The sequence below is a fragment of the Salvelinus sp. IW2-2015 genome, unplaced genomic scaffold (assembly GCF_002910315.2).
Source record: "Salvelinus sp. IW2-2015 unplaced genomic scaffold, ASM291031v2 Un_scaffold1485, whole genome shotgun sequence".
In the NCBI taxonomy this organism is placed as follows: Eukaryota; Metazoa; Chordata; class Actinopteri; order Salmoniformes; family Salmonidae; genus Salvelinus; species Salvelinus sp. IW2-2015.
In genome coordinates, this window is record NW_019942939.1 from 134,906 (window position 1) to 146,397 (window position 11,492).

At 38.5% G+C, this 11,492-nt stretch overlaps 1 protein-coding gene across 3 annotated transcripts in view; it reads left to right on the forward strand.

Moving 5' to 3' along the window:
- The window catches only part of LOC112070990 (UDP-glucuronosyltransferase 1A5), a 28,346-nt gene that overhangs the window by 4,152 nt on the left and 12,702 nt on the right, over nucleotides 1-11,492 (forward strand). Inside the window, exons 1-2 of one of the 3 annotated variants that reach the window (XM_024138446.2) lie at nucleotides 6,990-7,081; nucleotides 7,315-7,462. The exons of 1 other annotated variant lie outside the window; for it this stretch is intronic. In XM_024138446.2, coding sequence (XP_023994214.1) covers nucleotides 7,325-7,462 — 138 coding nt within the window. In that variant the 5' untranslated portion in view covers nucleotides 6,990-7,081; nucleotides 7,315-7,324. Of the gene's footprint in view, nucleotides 1-6,989; nucleotides 7,082-7,314; nucleotides 7,463-11,492 lie in introns of those variants that run through there. One more of the 3 variants, XM_024138447.2, reaches the window with a different exon arrangement.

An 11,492-nucleotide genomic window follows, 5' to 3' on the forward strand; every position in this document is an offset into this window, starting at 1 on the left:
CACATGCGCCAAATACAACCTTATCGTGAAATACTGTCTTACAAGCCCTTAACCAACAATGCAGTTTTAAGAAAGTAGAGGTTCAGAAAATATTTACTAAATAAACTAAGGTAAAAACAATTACAAATTCACACAATTAAATAACAATAAGAGGCAATATACAGAGGGGTATAGTTACCGGTACTGAGTCAATGTGCAGGGGTACAGGATAGTTGAGTAATGTAGTACATGTAGGTAGGGGTAAAGTGACGATGCATAGATAATAAACAGCGAGTAGCAGCAGTGTAAAAACAAATGGGGGGGGGGTGTCAATATAATAGTCCGGTGGCCATTTTATGAATTGTTTTCAGCAGTCTTATGGCTTGGGGGGTAGAAGGTGTTTAGAAGCCTCTTGGACCTAGACTTGGCCGTTCCGGTACCGCTTGCCGTGCGGAGGCAGAGAGAACAGTCTATGACTAGGGTGGACTGGAGATTTTAATATATAATTTTTTGAGTGAGTAGGCCACCAGATGTGTATGACAATATACACATGGAGACACTTAAGAGTCTTCAAAGGATAGTTAACATGTATTCATCTGTTTAATAAATAGTCGTTAAACAGCAACAGTTATCATTACAAAGGATGGTATTAACAACCAGTCAATTAAGGGCCATTGGAAAAAAAACGGAATATTTAATTCCAACGAGACACCAGCACTATTCATCACTACTAATACAACCACCCTACGTGATACCAGCTGTCGTGTCTGGACTATCATTACATGTGAAGACTTATTTATATCACAACAACAAAAAAAAAAATATATAAAAAATATAAAAATTTATTTTTATTTTATTTATTTATATCAAATCAGTTTCTCTAGGTTTAATTATTACGTGATTAAACTAATCATGTAAACATGAATTAACCGTGAAGTTGGGACACCACTGAAAATGTTGGACATCACTTCATCAGAGAGTCTTTGATTTACTTCCCAGAAGTCACAATGTCCTTAGTGATTGTAGCTTTCTCCGCGACTCTGGATAGTATCTGTTGTATGGATCCGTCAGGCGTACCACGGTCTATATAATGAAGCTGCCCAGTTGAGGACTGTGTAGCGTCGTGTTTCTAATACTAAACACTCTAATGTACTTGTCATCTTAATTCAGTTGTGGACCGGGGCCTCCACTCCTCTTTCTATTCTGGTTAGAGCCAGTTTGCCGTGTTCGTGAAGGGAGTAGTACACATGGTTGTACGAGATTTCGTTTCTTGGAAATTTCTCACATGGAATAGCTTCATTCTCAGAACAAGAATAGACTGACGAGTTTCAGAAGAAGTCTTTGTTTCTGTCCATTTTGAGCCTGTAATCAACCACAAATGCTATGCTCCAGATACTCAACTAGTCTAAAGAAGGCCAGTTTTATTGCTTCTTTAATAGAACAAACAGTTTTCAGCTGTGCTAACATAATTGTAAAAGGTTTTTCTAATGATCAATTAGCCTTTTAAAATGATAAACTTGGATTAGCTAACACAACTGCCACTGGAACACAGGGAGTGATGGTTGCTGATAATGGCCTCTGTACGCCTATGTAGATATTCCATTTAAAAATCAGCCGTTCCAGCTACAATAGTCATTACAACATTAAAATGTCACAGTGTATTTCTGATCAATTCAATGTTATTTTAATGGAGAAAGATGCTTTCTTTCAAAAACAAGGACAATTTCTAAGTGCTTTTGAACGGAAGTGTATATATATGGGGCGGTGTGTACAGCATCATCGGAATGAGCTTGTTGTCATTGCAGGCAATCTCACTCTGTGCGTTATAGGGAAGACATCCTCCTCCCTCATGTGGTACCTCCTACAGGCTCATCTGACATGACCCTCAGCATGACAATCGCACCAGCCATAGCTACGTCGTATGTTCTCAGACAGGAATGTCAGTGTTTTTCCATGGCCAGCGAAGAGACCCGGATCTTCAATCCATTGAGCACATCTGGGACATGTCGGATCGGAGGGTGAGGGCAAGGGCCATTCCCCCAGAAATGTTGGGAACTTGCAGGTGCCTTGGTGGAAGAGTGGGGTAACATCTCACAGCAAGAACTGGCAAATCTAGTGCAGTCATGAGGAGGAGATGCACTGCAGTACTTAATGCAGCTGTTGGCCACACCAGATACTAACTGTTACTTTTGATTTTGACCCCCCTTTGTTCAGGGACACATTATTCATTTCTGTTAGTCATTGTCTGTGGAACTTGTTCAGTTTATGTCTCAGTTTTTGAATCTTGTTATGTTCATACAAATATTTAACCATAAACGCAGTTGACAGTGAGAGGAAGTTTCTTTTTTTGCTGAGTTATATATAATATATATATTTTCCAAAGACCACTGACGTGGATGACTGACTGCCCTGGAAGTTTCCATTAACTCCCCGGCCAGCCAGTCCTGTATGTCGAGCCCTGCGACATAATATATAATAATATAAAAACCTAGTATATGTACAGTGGAAAGTATTCAGACCCCCTTGACTTTTTTCCACATTTTTGTTACGTTGTGGCTCAGTTCTAAGGATCACAGTGCAAGAAAGTGTCACTGCAGTGACCTGGTTCGAATCTAGGCTTCATCTGTTACGATAGTCATTTTCTTCCTCCTACCTCGGACGAGGAGAGCGAACGGATCGGACCAATACGCTAGAGTGGTTAGTAGTTCCTATTTTTAATGAAAGTAAACTGAACACTTCAAGATACAAAAAACAACAAACGTGACCAAACCGAAAAACCAGTCCCGTGTGGCACGAACACTGACACGAGATACAAACACCCACAAAAACCACGTGAAACCCCGGCTGCCTAAGTATGATTCTCAATCAGGGACAACGATTGACAGTTGCCTCTGATTGAGAATCATACCAGGCCGAACACACAAACCCCAACACAGGACAAACAACACATAGACAACCCACCCCAACTCACGCCCTGACCATACTAAATAACATAGAAAACAAGAGAAAAACAGGTCAGGAACGTGACATCATCACATCCAGCTGCGATTGAGAGTCCCAATAGGGCGGCGCCAATTGGCCCAGGTTTGGCTGGGGCTTTAGGCCGTCATTGTAAATAAGAATTTTGTTCTTTACTGCTAGTTAAATAAATACAGTATACTCCCATCTGGTTTGCCACTTAGTTTGGGACTTAAAACATACATTTGTTTTTCAACAGGACAATGACCCAACACACCTCCAGCCAACTCAAACTAACTTGAAAACATAAATGATCCAGGGAATCGAAAGAACATTACTCAGAGATGGACAAAACAATTATACATTCATTATGGGTGAGCATTTCCTTTTACAAAGCCAGGCACAGACAGAAGACAAAGTTAGTGAAAATAAAAATCTCACGAGAGAGATTCTGAGCCCAACTTAACAACACTTTATACCACCATCTAAGTTTGTTGGCACGCCCGAGGGTGGTGTCTGCATTCACTTTGAGTGACGTGTGTTCACATGACAACCCGAAAACACAGCAAGTTGAAACTTCCTGATTCTACCAGTGAAATGAAAATGTGCTCGTTCTAGTGTGGATGTTTATGATCAAAACGTATCGTTGTATAATGATAATGACACACATGTTGTGGAGGCCAGAGGTGAAATCCCTTTTTAACTCAGCAACATTTTGGGGTTTTCGAGCAGGAACTCTAGTTTAAGATCCTGCCACATCTCAATTGGGTTTTAGTCTGTTTGTCTGAGGAGATTGCATGGCTGCGTGCTCGATTTAATTTATACACCTCAGCAACGGGTTGGCTGAAATAGACAAATCCACTCATTTGAAGGGGTGTCCACATACTTTTGTATACATCGTGGCCAAAAGTTTGAGAATGACAAAAATATAAATTTTCACAGTCTGCTGCCTCAGTTTGTATGATGGAATTTGCATATACTACAGAATCTTTATAAGGGATCAGATGAATTGCAATTATGTTCAAAGTCCCTCTTTCCAGCAAATGAACTGAATCCCCCCAAAAACATTTCACTGCACTTCAGCCCTGGCACAAAGGACCAGCTGACATCATGTCAGTGATTCATCTGTAACACAGGTGTGAGTATTGACGAAGACAAAGGCTGGAGATCACTCTGTCATGCTGATTGAGTTGAATAACAGACTGGAAGCTTCAAAAGGAGGTGGTGGTTGAATCATTGTTCTTCCTCTGTCAAATATGGTTACCTGCAAGGCACACGTGCCGTCATCATTGCTTTGCACAAAAAGGGCTTCACAGCAAGGATTTGCTTGCAGTAAGATTGCACCTAAATAAACCATTTATCAGATCATCAAGAACCAAGGAGAGCGGTTCAATGTTGTGAAGAAGGCTTCAGGGTGTCCAAGAAAGTCCAGCAAGAGGCAGGACCGTCTCCTAAAGTTGATTCAGCTGGCGGGATCGGGGCACCACCAGTAACTTGCCTCAGGAATGGCAGCAGGCAGGTGTGAGTGCATCTGCACGCACAGTGAGGCGAAGACTTTTGGAGGATGGCCTGGTGTCAAGAAGGACAGCAAAGAAGCCACTTCTCTCCAGGAAAACATCAGGGACAGACTGATTTTCTTTGGAATCCCCTTTCCGATTGTTTGGGCATCCGGAAAAAAACTTTCCCTTAAAGACAAGGTGAGCGCTACCATCAGTCCTGTGTCATGCCAACAGTAAAGCATCCTGGAGATTATGTGTGGGGTTCTTCTCAGCCAAGGGATGGGCTCACTCACAATTTTGCCTGAGAACACAGCCATGAATAAAGAATGGTACCAACAATCCCCGAGAGCAACTTCTCCCAACCATCCAGGAACAGTTTGGTGACGAACAATGCCTTTTCCAGCATGATGGAGCACCTTGCCATAAAACAAAAGTGATAACTAAGTGCTGTGGGAACAAAACATCAGATATTTTGGGTCCATGGCCAGGAAACTCCCCAGACCGTAATCCCATTGAGAACTTGTGGTCAACCTCAAGAGCGGGTGGACAAAAAAAAAAAAAAAAAAAATTCTGACAATCTGACAAACTCCAAGCATTGATTATGCAAGAATGGACTGCCATCAGTCAGGATGTGGCCCAGAAGTTAATTGCCAGGGCGGATTGCAGAGGTCTTGAAAAAGAAGGGTCAACTTTGTGTAATTATCAATAAAAGCCTTTGACACTTATGAAATGCTTGTAATTATACTTCAGTATTCCATAGTAACATCTGACAAAAATATCTAAAGACATTGAAGCAGCAAACATTGTGGAAATGAATGTTTATGTCATTCTCAAAACTTTTGGCCACGACTGCATACAGTGTACATTCATCTGCTTCTGTAGGTTATTCAGAAAGTAATCAAACACATTTATTTTTTCCGCATTTTGTTGTGTTACAAAGTGGGTTTAGTTGTCATTTTTGTCAACGATCTACACAAAATACTCTGTAATTTCAAGGTGTAAGAAAAATTCTAACACTTGAAAAAAAAAATATATGAAACGTAAAACACCAATGTCTTGATTAGATACAGTAGGTATTCAACGCCCTGAGTCAATACATGTTAGAATCATCTCTCACAGCGATTACAGCTGTGATTCAGTATGTCTCTAGGAGCTTTGCACACTTGGATTGTACAATATTTGCACAATATTCTTTTTAAAATCCTTCAAACTCTATCAAGTTGGTTGTTGATCATTGCTTTCTTTTTTATCCTGAAAAACTCCCTTGTCCTGTCCAATGACAAGCATACCTAAAACATGATCCAGCCACCACCATGCTTGAAAATATGAGGAGTGGTACTCAGTGATGTGTTGTGTTGTGTTGATGTGTTGTGTTGTGTTGGATTTGCTCCAAACATAACACTTTTGTATTCAGGACATTCATTTCTTTTGTCACATTTTTTGCAGTTTCACTTCTCACTCTGTCATTTAGGTTAGTATTGAGGAGTAACTACAATGTTGTTGATCCATCCTCAGTTTTCTCCAAACACAGCCATTAAACTCTGCAACTGTTTTAGAGTCATCATTGGCCTCATGGTGAAATCCCTGAGTGATTTCCTTCCTCTCCAGCAACTGAGTTTGGAAGGACGCCTGTATCTTTGTAGTGACTGGGTGTATTGATACACCATCCAAAGTGTAATTAATAACTTCACCATTCTCAAAGGGATATTCAATGTCTGCTATTTTTTATTTTTTACCCATCTACCACTAGGTGCTCTTCATTGCGAGGCAAACGCGGACACCTCTGAGCGGTCGAGTAGACCACTTGGAGTGTTTTTCCGACCAGATAAAAAAATACAAGCAAATATTATAAAATTATAATTTTGTCCCCCTTACCTCGAAAACCAAAGTTGCGCCCCTGGGTACTGAGATGAGGTAGTCATTAAAAAATCATGTTATCCATTATTATTGTACACAGAATAAGTCCATGCAACTTATTATGTGATCTGTTTATCACATTTGTACTCSTGAACTTGTTTAGTTTTTTTGCTATAACAAAGAGGTTGAATGCTTTTAGACTCAAGCTCAGCTTTTCATTTTTTTWATTAATTTGTAACAAAAAAAATCTAAAAACAGAATTCCACTATAGAGTATTGTGTATAAACCAGACACATAAACATCTCAATTTAATCCATGTTAAATTCAAACTGTAACGTTTTAAAACGTGAATACTTTCTGAAGGCATAACTACAACCTGGAGTCAGTCTAGAGATGGACACAATGGTATATGGTAATGATTGTATCAATGATAAGTATCAATGATAAGTAGGCATTTACATTGGGTGAGAGGTCAGTTATGTGACAGGTGTGTTTTACCTGAACTCACTGGTGTTATTGCCCATTTAGTGGTTGAATCCCAATTGGCATCCTATTCCCTACAATAGTCTACTATGTCGACCAGAGCCCTGAGGATCCTGGTCAAAACTAGTGTAATTTGGGAAGCACACTATCTGTTTGTAAATCATCTACCTGGGCTATGGCAGGACTATCAGTACTATCAGGTGGACTTTGAACCCTCAAACGTTCAAAGTATTGAACAGCCGATATGTAACAGTTTGCAGTCCCCTGCAGAGCGTTGGTAGTGCTGTATGGACTCTATAGCACCGGTAAGCCAACTCTTAATGCATATTCTTATTCACCTACACCCAAGTAGTTTGTTGTTATGTAACAATACACTCTAATTAACTTATTGACACAAGTAGATAACATAATAGTGAAGCTTAATTAGCTTATTTAACTGTATGTTGCATGAGTTGATAGGCTTTCAGGTCAATAACGATTTTACGTCTAGATGTGACTAGTTGAAAACAAGTGAATTTTGTCCTCTTTTTTCTCTCAGCGTAGACACAATGCATTCCAGCTCTCCCTGGGGAGACCTTTCGTTGATAAGTCTGGTGTCATTTCTCCTTCTCCTTCCTGCACCGTCCTGCCATGGAGGAAAAGTCCTGGTCTTTCCTGTTGATGGAAGCCACTGGATCAACATGAAGGTGCTCAATGTTTTGTCTAGCGTTTTGTTAAKTTTATGAAGATTTACTGCTGATTATTCCCTTCTGATGTCGGGAATCRAACCAGGATTTCAAAAAGAATCTGGGAATTTTTGAAAAGCGAATAGAANCTCCCCAGACCGTAATCCCATTGAGAACTTGTGGTCAATCGTCAAGAGGCGGGTGGACAAAAAAAAAAAAAAAAAATCTGACAAATTCCAAGCATTGATTATGCAAGAATGGGCTGCCATCAGTCAGGATGTGGCCCAGAAGTGAATTGACAGCATGCCAGGGCAGATTGCAGAGGTCTTGAAAAAGAAGGGTCAACTTTGTGTAATTATCAATAAAAGCCTATGACACTTATGAAATGCTTGTAATTATACTTCAGTATTCCATAGTAACATCTGACAAAAATATCTAAAGACATTGAAGCAGTTAACTTTGTGGAAATTAATGTTTATGTCATTCTCAAAACTTTTGGCCACGACTGCATACAGTGTACATTCATCTGCTTCTGTAGGCAGGTTATGAAGACAAACCTTCATCTGCTTCTGTAGGTTATTCAGAAAGTAATCAAACACATGTATTTTTTCCACATTTTGTTGTGTTACAAAGTGGGATTAAAATGGGTTTAGTTGTCATTTTTGTCAACGATCTACACAAAATACTATGTAATTTCAAGGTGTAAGAAAAATTCTAACACTTGAAAATAAAATTATATGAAAAGTAAAACACCAATATCTTGATTAGATACAGTAAGTATTCAACGCCCTGAGTCCATACATGTTAGAATCATCTCTCACAGCGATTACAGCTGTGATTCTTTCTCGGTATGTCTCTAGGAGCTTCGCACACTTGGATTGTACAATACTTGCAATACTTTTTTATCCTGAAAAACTCCCTAGTCCTTGCCAGTGACAAGCATACCCATAATATAATGTAGACACTACCATGCTTGAAAATATGAGGAGTGGTACTCAGTGATGTGTTGATTTGCTCCAAACACTTTGTATTCAGGACATTCATTTCCTTTGTCACATTTTTTGCAGTTTCACTTTTCACTCTGTCATTTAGGTTAGTATTGAGGAGTAACTACAATGTTGTTGATCCATCCTCAGTGTTCTCCAAACACAGCCATTAAACTCTGCAACTGTTTTAGAGTCATCATTGGACTCATGATGAAATCCCTGAGTGATTTCCTTCCTCTCCAGCAACTAAGTTAGGAAGGACGCTTGTATCTTTGTCATGACTGGGTGTATTGGTACACCATCCAATTTGTAATTAATAACTTCACCATGCTCAAAGGGATATTCAACAGCTGTTTTAAATTTTTTACCCATCTACCACTAGGTGCTCTTCATTGCGAGTCATTGGAAACGCGGAAACCTCCGACCGAAAAAAAAAAAATACAAGCAAATATTATAAAATTATAATTTTGTCCCCCTTACCTTGAAAACCAAAGTTGCGCCCCTGGGTACAGAGATGAGGTAGTCATTAAAAAATCATGTTATCCATTATTAAATATAACACATATGTCATCAAGGCAAAAAGTGGCTACTTAGAAGAATCTTCAAATCTAAAATATATTTGGATTTGTTTAACACTTTTTTTGGTTACTACATGATTCCACGTTTTCACTATTACTCTACAATGTAGAGAATCGTGAAAATAAAGAAAAACCCTTGAATGAGTATGCCTAGAATCTTTTCAGTCCAATCAGTCCAATCTTTTTGACTGGCACTGTATACATATATATTGTAATAAAGCTTTTTTCATTCTAGGCTATATAACACAACTTCTAGGCATTCTAGGCTATATAACACGACTTCTAGGCATTCTAGGCTATATAACACGACTTCTAGGCATTCTAGGCTATATAACACGACTTTAGGCATTCTAGGCTATATAACACGACTTCTAGGCATTCTAGGCTATAATACACGACTTCTAGGCATTCTAGGGCTATATAACGACTTCTAGGCATTCTAGGCTATATTAACACGACTTCCCCAAGCTATTAGTTCATTATGTAGATTATTAATCACCGAATCATTCCAGTTACATAGGTTTATATTATTTTATATTATGTTGCAGGGCTCGACATACAGGACTGGCCGCTGGCCGGGGGAGGTTATCGGAAACTTTCAGGGCAGTCAGTCATCCACGTCAGTGGCCTGCTTGGAAAAAAATATATGTATATATAAACTCAGCAAAAAAGAAACATCCTCTCACTGTCAATCTGGAATTTTAAATTTGTCTTTTGTTTCTGTTAGTCTTTAGTGACATGGATAGAAGTACAGTCTGCTGTCATTCTGATCTAAGACTATTACTCCTGCTTATTATGAAGAAAAAATACATCTGTTTAACTTTGTAACTAAAGGTGTGTTTAGAATTATTTTTGTTGTATTAATGCTATTTAATCTCTCCTCAGCCTAATATTATTTCTGTTTGCCTGTGGGTACCTTTGCCACTGTTCCACCCCTTGTGTATTGCGCTGTCATGGTGTATTTGTGCTGCACACAGCCTGAGCGGAATAAGCTGTCTCAGGCAGCATGAGCCTGCAGCTCTCAACTGGTTGTCAATGGAGCAAAAGAACAACAGCGGTCGGGTTGGTACACTCTTAGAAAAAAAAAGATGCTATCTAGAACCTAAAAGGGGTTTTCAGGCTGTCGAAATAGGAGAACACTTTGAAGAACCGTTTTTGGTTCCAGGTAGAACTTTTTTAGGTTGAATGTAGAACCTATTTTTTTTTACAGAGGGTTCTACATGGAACCCAAAAGGGTTCTACCTGGAACCCAAAGGGTTCTACCTGGAACCCAAAAGGGTTCTTCAGTGAACCAAAAAGGGTTCTACCTGGAACCCAAAAGGGTGTCCTATGGGGACTGTCCCTTTTGGAAACCTTTTTCTAAGAGTGTAGGAAAGATGTTTGAATGTATGATATCTACCAGTAAATGTAACACTGTGTATTTAAACCAGGTATTTAGAAAGTTTGGTCTGAAGTTGGTTAAATCTTTGCGATACGCAATTCAGTCATCTTGCGCAGTTTGAATTCGATTTTCTAAGGCTTTCCCAAAAAACGTCCAAATTAAATGTTGACTGCAAAGTAAACCTACCTGGCATAATGATATCATTATAATTTGTATCAAAATCATCATATGTACGTCGCTGTACACATTAAAAAATAGTTTGGAGTATTACTTAAGTACTTTTGGTGTGTATCTATACTTTACTTTACTATTTGTATTTTTTGACAACTTTTACTTATACGCCACTACATTCCTCAAGAAAATAATGTAAGTTTTACTCCATACATTTTCCCTGACACCCAAAAGTACTCGTTACATTTTGAATGCTCATGCAGACAGCAGTATGGTCCAATTCAGGCACCTATCAATATAATCCATTGTCATCCTTACTGCCTCTGATCTGGCGCTCACTAAACAAAAAAATCTGCATTTGTAAATTATGTGTTGGAGTGTGCCCCTGGCTGTCTCTACATTTATTTTAAATACATTTTTTTCCACTTGGTTGTTTAATATAAGAAATGTTATGTATTTTTTTTTAAATTTTTAAATTTTACTGAGGTATAACATTTTAATACTTTTTCCACCACTGTACTTAAGTACATTTAAAAACAGAAACTTTTAGACTTTTACTCAACTAGTATTTTGCCGCGTGACTTTCACTTTTTACTTGAGTCATTTTCTATTAATAAGGTATCTTTACTTTTACTTAAGTATAACAAGTGAGTACTTTTTCCACCACTGGCTGTACACTAGGCTACAGAAACACCGCTAGCCAAAAACAACGGTATCTTGCTACAAATATCGATATATACAAATATACAAATATATATATATAGTTTTTAATAGTTTTAATGTTTTTTCTGTCAAAATACTATGAGTCAAATCAATCTGTTTTTATTTGCAAACAGTATACTATAGGTGTAAAAAATTACCGAACTAAATTTGTAAATAGTGAAGTAGTTATTCTGACCGGATACTTTTTTACTTTTATTTGAGTAAATTAACAA